The 15,710-nt window shown below is 40.4% G+C and overlaps 1 protein-coding gene across 1 annotated transcript in view; it reads left to right on the plus strand.

The window, feature by feature from the left end:
* The first annotated feature begins 981 nt into the window (after positions 1–981).
* Positions 982–15,710, plus strand: part of SGK1 (serum/glucocorticoid regulated kinase 1) — a 112,216-nt gene continuing 97,487 nt past the window's right edge. Inside the window, exon 1 of the mRNA XM_036871341.1 lies at positions 982–1,412. Within this exon, the coding sequence (XP_036727236.1) occupies positions 1,344–1,412 (69 nt within the window). The 5' untranslated portion in view covers positions 982–1,343. The remainder of the gene's footprint in view (positions 1,413–15,710) is intronic.

Consider the following 15,710-nt stretch of genomic DNA (forward strand, 5'->3'; position numbering starts at 1 on the left):
GGTGATGGACAGAAAGCCACACACTGATGTCGTAGCAGTGCCCAGTTGACAGATGCCAAGATTATTTTCTTTGCTCTATTTAGCTATCAACTGTTTAAAATCCTCATAAAATATCAACATGAAAAAGTAAAAATGGAAAAATAAGCCACACACAAATTACATGGCTTTTTAAAATGAATGTAATGTGCAAAGAATAACATGAGTAAAAAGTATAGTGGGGGGGGATAGTTTTTCGCTTGATGGGGTATAGGTTATTCACTGTGAGTCCTTCCTCTCTGTCAGATGGATTCAGTTAAACTTTTGGGTAATGCTCTTTGTATTTTTTGCATAAAACACTTTGGATATATGCCCATTGTGTTCTTTTTAAGCAGACTCCTTTAGTGGAAAACACACACGCACACAATTACGTTCTCGGTTGCCCACTGTATTATGACAAGTAGGAAGAGGACACTAGAAAGGTCCTACATAATGAGAGATCATCCATTGTTATGTGTACACTTGCACTTTATTTCATTTTTCTCCACATTTGGACAGATCAGGAATAAATTTGATTACGTTTCCATTGAGAGCCTTTTTTTCCCAGGAATACATATGAACAGACTTTCAGTGAGCATAAAATAAAAACGTTCTGCATTTTATATGAAAGTTTGATTTAAATGGTCCTAACAACAAAAAGAAAAGAAAAAAGCTATTAAAGTAACCCTCCCAAGGGGAGTCAACTGCTTTTCAGGGCTTCCTGCGCTGGTGCCTTCTCTCCATCCGCTGCTCAGATATTCGTGAATTGCTGCGTCTTCCAGCCCTGCTTTCTCTCTCCCTCTGCTTTTGTGGCGCGGCTCTCCCTCCCTCCCTCTGGCTTCTGGTCTTTCTTACTCCTTCTCTCAGCTGCTTAACTACTGCTCCCACTGGAACTTGCACAATCAAAAACAGCTCTCCTCTCCAGCAGCCTCCAGAAGCGCATCACCTGGAGCAGAGCGACTCGCCCAGTGCACCCGCCGCAGAGCGGCCAGGTAGCTGGGGCCGCGCAGGGGGTGCCCTTCTCCGGCTCCGCGGCAGCAGGAGCCTCTCCCCGGGATCCGCTGCATCCCGGGGTCCTGTAGCGGTGATGCCTGCGTTTCGGAGCAATGATGGAAAGAGAAGAGCCACTGCCGGTGACAACTGAGAGCGGGGAGAGGTTGCTGCAGTAGCCAGTGCTGCAGAATGTGTGAGTGAAAACCTGAGCCCTGCGAGATTCTCCATCCCGCTCGGTCTTCGTTAACTATCTCCAGGAGGCACACCGGGAACCAGATGCACTGACCAGGAAGGTGCCACCTGGATCTATAACTGTGAACTCCCCACTGTGGAAAATGGTAAACAAAGACATGAATGGATTCCCAGTCAAGAAATGCTCAGCCTTCCAATTTTTTAAGAAGCGGGTAAGGACAGGTTTTGTCTGTTTCTTTTGTTGTCTGCTCTTGTCTGAAATGCCTTTGATTGCTTGCCTGAGGTAAACCTAAGGTTCAGTTGCAGAACCCTGAATGGAAGCCGCGTGTCTGGTAGCAGTGGTCCAGCTAGGAAATATACCTGCCTTGACACAAATTTGTGGGTGGGGGCCCGGAAGAGTTGCTTTGGGAGGAGGGGGTTGGGCTGAGATGTCTTAAGGAAGGTTTAGAGCTGGGAATGGGAATTTCTCAAAGCCACAAGATTACAAGCAGTTTCAAAGAGAATCGGCCTGGGTAGAGTTATGGCTAGCAATTTAGTCAGGGACTAATTCAGTAGCGCACTCTTGCTTTCTGTTAGCTTTGAAGGCTTCAACTTTTCCCACACCTTTCATTCACTCAGTGTCAAGTGCTGCATTATCGTCTTCCTGCCTCAGAAGCAGCAGCTTCTAGCTTTCCAAATCCGTCCAGCCAATAACTTGCTGAGTCTCTATCTATGGTAAAAATAGCAAAGGACTAGAATGACCTTTTACAGAAATGATGGAATCTAGCATTTTAAATCCTCTGTTTCAAGGATGCCTCAATTTTACTTGGTACAACTGCCTTTCTTTTTTGTGGGCAGTCTGAATTCAAGTGATAATATGGGGTTATGCTGCTGTATACTTTTATTTCTTAAATTCCTTGTTCTATTCAGAGAGTTAATGTTACATTGCTTGTAAATGAGCAAAAAATTAAATAAATAAAGGGGGGGAGGTTCTTTTTTGTGTGTTTCACAATAAACTCAGTTCATTGTAATGGTCCCACTGGTGGTCTGCGTAAATCTGCAAATTTATACACAAGTGGGAGGTAAGAAATGAATGATTGTTAAGCAACTGATGACCGACGCTCTTATGGAGAGTTTCTTTAGCAACAGAAGCTCCCCTCAGTCCCCAGCTGCCCAGCTTATTTAATACCCTGGGGCAACTCCATCAAAATGGCTCTCTTCATTCATTCTTCTGTCCCTTCATTCAGGTCTTTTCTGTGCTGCTCCTGAAACATTAGCCCTTCACTTAAACCAGCAGCAGCACACAGTGAATTATACACTGGGCTGGACTACCTCCTACACCAAGTGGGCAAGCTGGGAAGGCAGGGCTGGGAACAGCGTGTCAGGCCAGGCCAGAGGGCTAACACAGGTTCCCACACGCCTGTGACTGAATTCTCATCAGTAAAGCAAAATCTTCCCTAAAGTCCAAGGGCCAAAACATATGCATTAAAACCAAAGCAAAACCCACGCTGCCCTGGCCGCTGCTCCTGGAGCCCCAGCAGCAGGCAAGGTCTCCCACTAGAGGAGACTCAAGTTGATTTTTTTAGGTTTTCTCTTATTTTCTTTGCTATTGAAATGTACTAATAACAATATTAATTTACTGTCTAGTTTCTTTTTTGCTTAAGAGCATGATTTACCAATAGCCTTCAGTTGGTGCCTCTGTAGACCTTGGATTTGACAAAGAACTAACCAGGGTACTGATGTCTAATCTGAGTACTTGCAGAAAGAACTTTACACCAAGATATCTGGCTGGCAGCTTCATCTGCCTTTGAACCTGGGTCTATCACTTGCTGGAGATAGGATCAGAAATCCCCCCTCCTGCTGTCCTTACTCTTCAAGGATAGAACTAAGCAGAATATGACTTTGTGTCAAGTCATGGATGGCCCTAAGAATAAAGTCCTTGATTCTTGTCCATACGTTCTCTTTTCTGAAAGTTCTTTTCAGTTTGTACCATGACTTTGCTTTAGGTTTTGCTTTTCGTTTGTTTGTTTGGGATCTTTATTTACACAGCTAATATGTAAATAAATGTGTAAAACACTAAGATAATATCCAGGTAAATCCCTCCTCCTCCCTTCTCCAGAGGTAACTGTTGTTACTGTGTTAGTGTCTATCCTTTCCAGATCTTTTCTATGCATCTGCATATACGTTTATATACTAGAATGCCTTTGTTCCCAGCTAAGAATAATCCATTTTTCTTATATTCTATTGTTGAAGTTCCACACATTTCTGCACATTTTATTTTTAACCTACTTAGACAGTCTTACAAAGTGAACCTTTGTGCCCACATTAAACCATGAATAGATCTTGGAAAAAAAGCCATAGGTTTTTTAGGGCTTACTTAAAACATGGAGGTTTGGACCCAAATTTTGATGGCAGAAAGCTTAAATAGTGTTTTCTATGCCCCTGAGACATTTCAAGAGGAGCGTAAGAAGGTCACGAAAGGGGAAGGCAGAATAATCCACCCTATCATTCATTTAGGATAGTAAGTGTAGCACCATTTATTGAGTGCTTACTGTGTTCTCGAAGTTATGGGTCAAGCGCTTTACATGTGTTAGCTCTTTAAACCCTCATAGTCACCCTATGAAGTAAGAAAGCTTATTAAATGTGCAAAGTATGGCTTAAAAGAGATTAAACAAACGGCCCAAGATCGCTTAGCTAAAAAGTAGCAGAGCCAAAATTCAAACTTTCTTTGACCCAAAGCCCATGTTCTTAATCCATACTTTCTAATTCAAATCATGCTCCTAGGGACTTCCCTCCCTGGTGGTCCAGTGGTTAAGACTCTGCGCTCCCATTATAGGCGGCCCCCTGAGTTCAATCCGTGGTCAGGGAACTAGATCCCACATGCTGCAACTAAAAAAAAAAAAAAGATCCCACATACCTCAACAAAGATCTCGCAGGTGGCAATGAAGATTCCTCGTGCCACAAATTAAGACATGACACAGCCAAAATAAATAAATAAATATTTAAGAACAAACAAACAAACAAAATTATGCTACCACCTTTTCTTTTCCATAACAGACTCTTTTCTTTCCCCAAATGAAATCTTTATGCCATTACCCAATTTATAAAACCTATGAAGGCAGCCAGTCCTCAGCTGATGTCTCTTGAAGCTCCTTTCCAACCCTCAGTCATGACTGAGGCAGCTCTGGGGAACCCAGCTTCAAGGAACACAATCTGAAGAAAGGCATTCCCGGTGCTAGTTTCCCCAAATCCTTTGGATTGATGCTTTCCACACTCATGTCTTAAAAGCTCAACTAAATCAGCTTTAGTTGAGACTTGCTAAGCTAACCTCAGTAAGAGTTCTGCTTTCATTCTCTATGTGTTAATGATAAATTAACATTAGATGCCAGTGGATTATGTTTTATTCTTAGAATCTCTGAAAAATTTGTTTAAGATGAATGCAAAAATGTCCTTATCAGTTTTATTGTTACAATCCAAGAGCTTTAAAAGTTAACATGTATGCTAAAGATAATCCATTTTCATGGATTTAAAGATTTGTTCATGGTTCAGATTCTTGCATTATGACTCAGAAAACACCAACAAATGACGTTATCTTCAAACTTGATAATCCGTTTTGGAAATATGCTAGGTATGTAAAAAGACTTCTATACATCTTTTGTAACATTTCAAAGGATAACTAACCAGTATGGAATTTTGGATTTGGAATGCACCTTGGAAATTCTTTCATTGACCTCCCTATTTTAAAGATGTAGAAACTGAGTGCTTGGCAGGTGAATCACTTACTCAAATTAAAATGAGGCAAACCACCCCTCACAGGTAGGGTTTTCACTTCCAAATCAAGTGTGCTTTCCTCTTTATTATGCTCTCAAAGTAGTTCAGTGCTTTATGCCTTATTCATTCTTTTTTTTTTTTTAGCAAATAGAGCAGGGACAAAATCCAGCTCTTGTCTTCCTAGAGCTAACTGCCTCATGACCACCAACTTTGACAGGACACAATTCTTGTCAAACTTGTCTTGACTCAGTATGTGATACTTTTATGCTTTTGAGCAATCCCTTGCATTGCTCTTTACTAATGACACATTTTATAATAACTATCATTTATACAGCACTAATATCGCTGACCACTGTTCTAAGAGGCTTTCGTATACTACATATTTAAGTTCTCAAACATGAAAAGTCTAAGGGAGATATTATTGTTATCCCAATATCACAGATGAAGAAGGTGAGGTGGACCGAGGAGGAGGAAGTAGTCTTACATCATACAGGTAGTTCGTGGCAGAGTTAGGGTTTGGGTCAAAGCATCTGGCTGCAGAGTCTGTATCCTTCACTGCTGTACATCCTGTCTGTGACGTCAAACAATCCAGCATGGTCAGAAGAGACATGAAGAGGTCTGATGGCCCTAGCTTCCTCCTTTCTCTAAAAATGATGGGGAACAAAGCAAAGGGTTTCAGCCTGGTTATGATGTTTCCTCTAGCAGAGCTGAGAGATGAAATTAACATGACTGAAGTGGTTATTCTCCACCACTGTTCCATATGCTGCATCCCTTTACATCTTATTTCCCTTTACTGTTCTATTATGTCTGCTTAAAGCAACTGAATTGGAATGATAACAAAGGTCTTTTTCTTATGTGAAGCCCTTTATGTCTTCTCAGGAGGCTAGAGTTTATTGAGTGTTTACTAAGGGTCAGGCCTTACTAGTGCAGCACTTTACTCACGTAATCGGCACAGTCACTCCATTATGCCCACTTCACAGCCAAGGAAACTGAGTCAGAGAAGTTAAGTAACTGGTCCAAGGTCATGGTGCTAGGAAGAGGTGTAGCCAGAATCCAAACTCAGGCAGTCGGCTTTAGCACCACCAGTATTTCCATTTGCCCCACTGGAGTGAATGGCCATGAGGCTAACACCGCTTCAGGGTTAGCTCTTCCCACTGGATCATCTGTGAAGATGATCCAGAGAGGATTACTTTGCGGGGAGGCGGGGTGGGGGGGCGGTGGTCATAGCTGTGGAGAATTACATTTCCCACACGACTCCTCAGGGCCATAGGAATCAGAAGTCTGCGTCAGATTTCTCCAAGATATATTTGATCATACTTCCTGGAACCATGGTGGAGATTCCAATGGCTTCTACTGTGCTGTCTTCAGAAGTAGCTAAAATCTGAGCCCTTTGAGTCCCTCCTGTGTGCACTCGACAGCACAGTGCACTGTAATCTTAGGGCCCACCTGGATCTCCCACAGGGCAGGAAGGTCCTTAAGGACAGAGAACCCATTACCTTGTTCACTATATCCCCTACCAGTCAAACCATATTTGTTAAATGAATGTATGAATAAAATGAATAAATGAATCCTTATATTAACTGGTCCCTAATTCATTGCCTTTTCCTCCTCCTCCACTTTCTTCTGTCTTGAGATAGTTGAATGGCTTAGGGATCTAATGTATTTTAGTTCTCTCTGTGTTCGAATATGAATTATATATAAATGAAGACTTTGAAAAATAACTTAAATCTGATTCAAAGACATGTTGTCACTACCCTTAGCAGCTGGCAGGGAAACTTGAACTCAGATCATTTAATGATCAATGACCACACCATAACTTCTTTTCTGTAATGCTTTTCCTGTCAGGACAAACAAGACAGACGTAGTCATGATTCACTAATCTCTTTTGATTTTATATTAATATAAATCACTGACTTCAACACTATACATTATGCATTATGTATTCTCCCACCTAGAATCCTTAAAATATTTTCCCAGTTATAGTTTTTCCTCATTTTTCAATGTGATCTTAGGAGCTACTGAGTGTGAAGAAAAGTTTGAACTCAAGAGGGCTTTTCTGCTTTGACCAATGAGTCTTAGAGGGTTTGGACTGGAGCAGGGACTGGCTAGGTTTGGCTGTGCTGGGGGATTACTCTTCAATACCATAGAATGCAGGTAAGGAGTATCAGGTGTTTGTCACCCCAGCAGCTCTCAAGAAAGCCCATGAAGGACTTCCCTGGTGGCGCAGTGGTTAAGAACCCGCCTGCCAATGCAGGGGACACGGGTTCAAGCCCTGGTCCGGGAAGGTCCCACATGCCGCGGAGCTACTAAGCCCGTGCACCACAACTACTGAGCCCGTGTGCCACAACTACTGAAGCTCGTGCACCACAACAAAAAGTAGACCCTGCTCACTGCAACTAGAGAAAACCCGCGCGCAGCAACGAAGACCCAATGCAACTAAAAATAAAAATAAAATTAATTAATTTTTTAAAAAAAGAAAGAAGGGCAGTTGCAACCACCTCCCCAGGTCCTTGGTCTAAGGGCAGGCGGACCCAGCAATTGGCCAGGTTCCTCTGGCAGCCTGCACAGTGAGCTGGCAAATTTTAAAAGCTTCTGTGTGGGAGGAAGAGGAGAAGGAGGCAGGAGGAGGACAATGGGGAGAGCAGACAGCCAAACGAGCTGGGTGCTGCCTCAGCTTCCTTCTGCAGCGGCTCTGGCGTTCGCAGAAAGAATTGCTATTAGAGTTTGTTTTCTCTCACACCTATTTCTTCGCAGCTTTCTAAAATGATTTCGTAAGTATTTACAACAAAGGGAAATGAAAATCAGGGCTGTAACTAGGATGGTAGGAGACTCTTCCCCTTGGTGGTTCAAGATGCCAAAATATTACTCTAATTGCCTTCCAGAGCCTGCTGTGAAATTTTTCTGGGAAGAGTCCGCTGAGCTATTTTTATAGCATTGGGGTCACCTTGGTCTCTTTTTTCCTCCTAGGTCAGGGCATTCACTCAAAATGCCATTTGTTTGGGGAATGACTGGTCCTAAGGTTCTTTTCTTTTACTCTTCACTCTTCCTCTTCTTCCTCTTTTTCTTTTTCTTCTTCTTTTCTCTTTTTTTTTTCTCCCTCCACCCATCTCCCTCTCTTTCTCTCCTGTCTCTGGAGGATAAGCACACATCAAGGCCAAAGAGAGAAAAGCCTGACATGAAATAGCCCTAGATTCATCTTGCATGGAGAACAGAGAACCTGTGTTCTTCTAACCCAATGCCTTCAGGAATATCTCGCCATCTCCGAGGCTGTTAGAGTGAAATGGGCCAGTAAGGAAGATCCTGACAGCTCCAAGGTCTTAGTTTCTAGAAATTGCAAGGTGAAAAAGGCCCCAAAATAGTTAAAACACTTTAAGACTCAAATCTTTGTAAGATCAACATTAAAACATAGCAAGAAGGAAAAACAATCAAAGTTAATTGATAAGTAAAAATATGTATTTTCAATGTTTTTAGTCACAAACGTCATCTTTTCTATAGAATGCTCTTTCTGAAAATTGACTGAATTTCCTTTGAACCCTGAATCTTTCTAGATCTGTGATAATTTGGGTTATATTGTAGAAAAAAAAAAGTGTAAGAAAGAAAACTGTGAGTATATAGTTTCTAGAGTAGTTAAAAAGATTCAAGGAAAGCTAAGCAGCAAAACAGTGGAGAGGTTGTGTAAAAGTAAAGACATTAAAAATGAACAATATATAACAATAAAATATATATAACAATAAAAATGTTATATATATAACATATATCAACAATATATGTTATGTATATATAACATATATCAATATATGTTTAATGGATCAATAAAAACAATTAAAAGGGCTTGGGGAGACGGTGTAATTGTAATAACAAAACTCAGTTAAACAGAGAGGGTATTGATAAAGAGAGAGATTAAGAATTTAAGAAAATCTTGGTGTGTTTTCCACTGCTTTCAATAGAACTAGAACCCAAGGCCTTAATGAATTAAAATACTTTAACGCAGGTAGTGAAATGATGCTTTTGTTTGGTCAGGCTTGGTAGAAATTAGATTTGAGCACTGAACTCTAAACTGCGTTCTATTTTGATGACTAGTTTGGCATTTTTATGATGCTAGATGCAAATAATTTTTTTAATATCCTTGTAACAAGTTGGAGGGCTTGATATATGAACACCCATATCTTGTACATCAATTTTACTGTGATTAACCAGAAAAGCTGAATGAATATATTAGTAGTTTACTGAAGAATATGTTTAATGGGATTATAAAGCTTAAGGAGTTAAGAGATATCAAAGACATCTATGGCACTTAATTCGTGGAGGTAGATTATAAAATTTCTAATTCATCTCTTGGTGAGAAGTAAAAATAGCTTCCAGAAACTATCTTTGATTTTCATGGGGAAATAGAGTTTGCATTAGTTTCTTAAGGCTGCCGTAACAAAGTTCCGTGAACTGAGTGGCTTAAACAATAGAAATGTATTGCCTCACAGTTCTGGAAGCTTGAAGCTTCAGAAGAAGGGGTCAGCAGAGTTGGTTCCTCCTGAGGGCTCTGATACAGGCCTCTCTTCTGGGCTTGTAGATGGCCATCTTCTCTGTATGTCTTCCCTCCATATGTATCTGTCCAAATTTTCCTTTCTTATAAGGACACTAGTAAGTTGAACTAGGGACCACCTTATTTTAACTTGGTTACTTCTGTTAAGACTTTATCTCCAAATAAGTTCACATTCTGAGGCTCTATGGTTAGGACTTCAGTATAATAATTTGGGGGGGACACAGTTCAACCCATAACAGAAGTTTTTCCTTATCATTGAAATTTCAGTTATATCTGAAATGGAGGAACATCCCAATAGGATGGGCTCTAAGGTATAATTTTTTACTTTGTTAAAATTATTTGTAAATTCTAGCAAGCAAAATATTGCAGAAAATCTATAACACTGGAGTGTATCAGGTGAGACAGAGAGGTTTGGCACACAAGAATATGTTTTTAAAAAGATGGTGAGGGGGCTTCCCTGGTGGCGCAGTGGTTAAGAATCCGCCTGCCAATGCAGGGGACACCGGTTCGAGCCCTGGTCTGGGAAGATCCCACATGCCACGGAGCAGCTGGGCCCGTGAGCCACAGTCACTGAGCCTGCGCGTCTGGAGCCTGTGCTCCGCGACAAGAGAGGCCGCGATAGTGAGAGGCCTGCGCACTGCGATGAAGAGTGGCCCCCACTTGCCACAAATGGAGAAAGCCCTCGCACAGAAACGAAGACCCAAGACAGCCATAAATAAATAAATAAATAAAATTAAAAAAAAAAAAAAAAAAAAAAAAGATGGTGAGGACTTCCCTGGTGGTGCAGTGGTTAAGAATCCACTTGCCGATGCAGGCGACACGGGTTCGATCCCTGGTCTGGGAAGATCCCACATGTCACGGAGCAACTAAGCCTATGTGCCACAACTACTGAGCCCACGTGCTGCAACTACTGAAGCCCGTGCACCTAGAGCCCGTGCTCTGCAACAAGAGAAGCCACCGCAATGAGAAGCCTGCGCACCGCAAAGACCCAATGCAGCCAAAAAAAACCGGTGGTGATGTGTTGGAAGTGGGAATAGTAGCTGGGAAAAAAGTGCTGCTAAATGTTATGTAATAAAGCTTTAGGAGTTATATGGCTGATAAGATGTCTAATACAGCATCAAAAACTTACAACTAATGATGTATCAATATCGGTTCATTAATTGTAACGAATGTACTATACTAATGTAAGATGTTAGTAATAGGGGAAATTGGGTACAGGTATATGGGAACTCTCCATACCATCGCCTCAGTTTTTCTGTGAATCTAAAACTATTCTAAAAAAAGAAGTTCATTAAAAAATTTAAAAGGCAAAAACAAACAAACAAACAAAAAGCTTACAACTAAGTAATAACGATCTGTAAATGAATTTCTCCAAAGAACATCAATATAATTGCTTTCTCTTCCAACCACTTAGCCTCAAAGATTAAATGTTACATAGTAAGAACCAGGACCTGGCACTTACTGTATACAGGGCCTTGCTTATCAGCTTTGGCAAAGCAGTCATATCTAATTTATTTGTCTATTAGTCAGCTTCTACGTAAAAGGGCCTGCACCTTCTCACCTTGCCACTAATAAGATGGTGAGGCCATTGCTAATAATTAGTCTTCCAGGACAAAATGAACACATTAAATCAGGCATTTGAGAGTAACCCTTAGACCTAATCTCAATTAGATGGAATTTTTTTATCTGGTATCTTGACAGTTATCTCTTGTATTATGTATTTTATTCTTTTCCAAAAATCAGAAAATTTCTACAATGCCTTTTTTCCTAAAGTCATTATCTTTCAAACAATAGGTTCAGTATGTGTTGAAAAGCCTCCTTTTTTTTTTTTTTAATAGTATCATCATCAACAGCCAACATGAATTGAGCACCTATATGTGTTAGGCATTATGGTAGGAATGCAGATATAAGAAATTATATTTTCCTTTAACAAGGACCTACTATATAGCACAGGGAACTGTGCTCAATATCTTGTAATAATCTCTAAGTAAAAGGAATCTGAAAAATAATATGTGTGTGTGTGTGTGTGTATATATAAACTGAATCACTTTGCTGTACATCTAAAGCTAACACAACATTGTAAACCAACTATACTTCAATTAAAAAAAAAAAGAAATTATATTTTCCTTTAGTCTCTACATCTTACCCCATCCCCAAGAACTTGGATCACATCTCCCTGTTATATATATACTCTTTATAGCAACTTGTACTTTTTTTTCATGACACCTGTAAATCTGTAATCACATATTGGTGTAGCTATTTAATGAATGTCCTTTACATTAATTAATATCCTCCTAGAATATGACCTCTATGAGGGCAGGGACCTTCTCTCTCTTTTGCTTCCAGTTATACCCTCATGGTTTGGCACCTGGAGGGTTATCAGTACATCCTATTGAAACAAATAAAATGATAGGATATTATGAAATTCTGATTATGGGGGAGAGGAGAGAGGAGTTAATCTTAAAACCCACATTGAAGTGAAAAGTCCCTTACATTTTATTCTGCTTTGTTTTAAACGGAGGCATATGTGAAGACTCCGTGTCTGAGACACATTTGTATTCTAAATGACATCTCTTTGGAAGCTGTTTTCTTTTCTATCATTTACTGTTCCCTGTGAAGAGATCCACATAATAAATTGTCCTTATAATTTAGCAGTAGGCTAAAGATTTTTCTTCTCTGAAAGAAATCACACTCAGCATGATATAATCCCACAGGTTTGCCTCAGTTGCCAGGAAACTCAAAGCTAAATTTAAAGGTAAATTTCAGTTGAACAAATTAGACAAATCTTTAGAAATGACTTCTCAGTTGCTGAATTTGGTTTTGAGCTTGTGTTTGTATTTTAACTCTCTTTGTTATATGTATCTCATTGTAATCTGCCTCAGATGGTCTTAAAAGTAAGATAGATGGTATATAATATAAATAAAAAAGCAAAAAGGACTTATCAGGGACAAGTTCCAAATATTAAAAGTGGCTAAAGATTACACAAATGCATCACTATGGTGATACACAGCACGCACAGAAGAAATGTAGTTCTAGACTATGAAGTGCTTTTCTGCTAGCTTTTCTTCTTGAAAATGCTGCTTGCCTCAGACCTACTGAAATTAACCACTGGACAACAGAGCTAACATTTAAACTGTAGGTTTATTATCTCGGCTATCCTATGTAAGCCACTGGGACTCAAAGTAAAACTATAGGAATGTTTACTCTCTGTCCCACCAAAGTAGAGTATATTTTTCCAAATCATATCAAACCGTACTAAATTTATGTTGTTTACTGTTGCATAACAAAATACCCCCAAAAAAGTACCCCAAAATTAGTGATCAAAACAACCTCCCCCCTTTTTTTTTTTTTTTTTGCTTATGATTCTATGATTAGGAATTCACATTGACTTATTAGGACGGCTCTGCTCCATGATGCTGGCTGGGTCATTCCTTGGCTGCGTTCAGCTGGTGGCTAGGTTGGGCCGGAAAGTCCAAGAAAGCTTCACTCTCGTGTCTAGTGCCTCATTGCTCCTCTGTTGGCCTCTTTCTCTCTCCATGTAACTTAGCCTTCCTTAAGCATCAGGGGCTTAAGACAGTCAGACTTCTTAGAGGGCCGCTGGCTTCTAAGAGGATGGGCTCCAAGAGAGAAGTGGAATCTGCCAGTCTCGTAAGGCCCAGCCTTGGAAGTCCTACAGTGTCATTTCCACTGCATTTGCTTCATTAAAAAAGTCACTGGACCAGCTCAGATTGGAGAGATAGAGACATAAACTCTACCTCTCAATGGGAAGAGTGACAATTTACTTTTGCTAACCGCTGAATGTTCCTATTTGTGCCACTGTGACATGGCATAATTTTCCAAATTGTGTCCAATTTTACTGAGTTTATCTCTAAATTTTTAAAGTCAAAACATTTTCAGTTACACTAAAAAGTAGAAGAAACACCCAAACCGTTATAGGAGAAAGCTGTTAAGGACTCCTAATAGGGATCAGACAAAGCCAATAGGATTCTTACCTGCATTCTTACCAGCTTTGTAACATTGGACAAGCTATGGAAATTTCTAAGCCTATTGACTTATCCGTAAAATGGGTTTAATGACAACACTTAGCTCTTAGAACTGTTGGGAGGATTAAATGACATAATGTGTGTCAAGCATTTAGCCCCAGTACCTGGTACATACTTAGAGCTCAAAGCATGTTAGATATTATCAAGACAGACCTCAAAATTATGACCTACCTTTCTAGCCTACTTTTCTACATTTTTTGTTATGGTGTATGTTGTGATTTTACTCATGGGTCTACTTGTAGACACGCTGCTCTCAAACCTCTTTGCTTATGGATTTTATTGCTTAAAGGTCATTTCTCAAAAGACATCTGCATGGTCAGTAAACTCACACTTTTATTGAGTTATTTAGATGCTTCCAGAGGCTTAGGAATTAGTGAACATAATTAATTTATCTTCTATAGATACTTCTCCCTAGAGCAACTGCAGAGGTCCAGCTTCATTACCAAAATGATATTTCATTTACCCAAGATCTCATTAAATCAAATGACACCAAATTACTCTGCTTCCTTAGCTATATGTGCACAAAGCACTGAGGAAAGAACAGATACCCAAACCCATAGGTCCAACATGATGTAATCAGTTATTAATGACATTCGATCTGAATTTAATGCCAGGTTTTCCTTTCTAATCTGTCTTGCATTGCCAGCCAAGACTTGAGATGAGCTTGAAATTCTAAATCAGAACGCCTTGTAACTCATGAACACTCAGATGACCTTTAAAATTCTTTTTTGGCCCCCTTTCATGAAAATATTTCTTGTTAAAGGCTCAAAAGCTTATATTGCAATGGATTTTCATCCCTCTGTTTGAACTCTAAGATCAAGTTTTTTGGTATTTCTCTTGTCGTGTGGACACTTATGCATCATCTCAACTTTCCCTTTCTTGGCATGCCTCCAGGTGGACCACTCTCCCATGAAAAGCCCTGTGACACAGCACTGGCCAGGCTCTTCTCCTACCTCTGGGCTATTTCTTAGTCTCCTTTCAGGCTCCTCCTCCCCATCCTAGGGGTGTATGGGAGTGGCTCAGGCTGAGTGGTTGGCTAACTCGCCTGTCTCCCTGTCTCACCATCTCTTTCTCTTTTCTCTCTCCCTCTGGTTCTCTATCTTTCTCACTTTCCCATGCACCCTCCCTCCTCTCCCCTTCCTCCTCTTGCAGCGCACAAATTTATTCATTCCTGTGCTTTAAATACAATCCATATGTCTTTCTTAAATTTATCAGTTCTCGGGACTTCCCTGGTGGCACAGTGGTTAAGAATCAGCCTGCCAATGCAGGGGACATGGGTTCAAGCCCTGGTCCGGGAAGGTCCCACATGCTGCGGAGCAACTAAGCCTGTGCGCCACAACTACTGAAGCCCGCGTGCCTAGAGCCCGTACTCCGCAACAAGAGAAGCCACCACAATGAGAAGCCCACGCACCACAAAGAAGAGTAGCCCCCACTCGCCACAACTAGAGAAAGCTCGCGCACAGCAACGAAGACCCAACACAGCCAAAAATAAATTAATTAATTAAAAAAGAAATTATCAGTTCTCTAAATGTCCGATTCCTATTCCCACTTGCCTACTTAATATTCCCATTCAAATGTCTCACAGACACCATGAATTAATCATGTCCAAAAATTAAACTCTTGATTTTCCCTCCTATCTAATTTTACTCCTTCCCTAATTTTCCCCAGCTCAGGAACTGAAATTGCCATCGACTAATTCATTAGAGCCAGAAACCTAAACATTATTCCTCTTTCTTTTCTTCCAACATCAATGCAATAAATTCATCAGCACATCCTACTGAGTTTACCTCTAGAACAGATTTTGTTTTTAATCCCCCTCTCTTTATCTCCAGGGCCTTGGTGCAAGCCACGCCCACCACCCCATCTTATGAATTCTTTAATAAAGTCTTTACTCTCGTCTCTAAATCTACTCTTCCCCGCCTTTCACCTCCTTGACTGTCCCCTGAAGAAATCACAGCACTTTAGTCAGATTATAGTAGTGAGGTTTTCTTGAGGAAAAAAGGCAGTGAAAGAGAATAGAACTTCCCCAGAGTCTTACAGAGAAGTGGCAAACTTGACATTAAAAGCTGGGCTCCTTCTTTGTGGCAGTAAACTCTTTTACCCTCTCAGATATCCCCTGTTGTGGTTTAGTTTTCTCCTTTTCTTGATTTACTTTAGTTTTTTGAATTAAAGAAGCATTT

Source organism: Balaenoptera musculus, chromosome 12 (genome assembly GCF_009873245.2).
Source record: "Balaenoptera musculus isolate JJ_BM4_2016_0621 chromosome 12, mBalMus1.pri.v3, whole genome shotgun sequence".
NCBI classification, from domain to species: domain Eukaryota; kingdom Metazoa; phylum Chordata; class Mammalia; order Artiodactyla; family Balaenopteridae; genus Balaenoptera; species Balaenoptera musculus.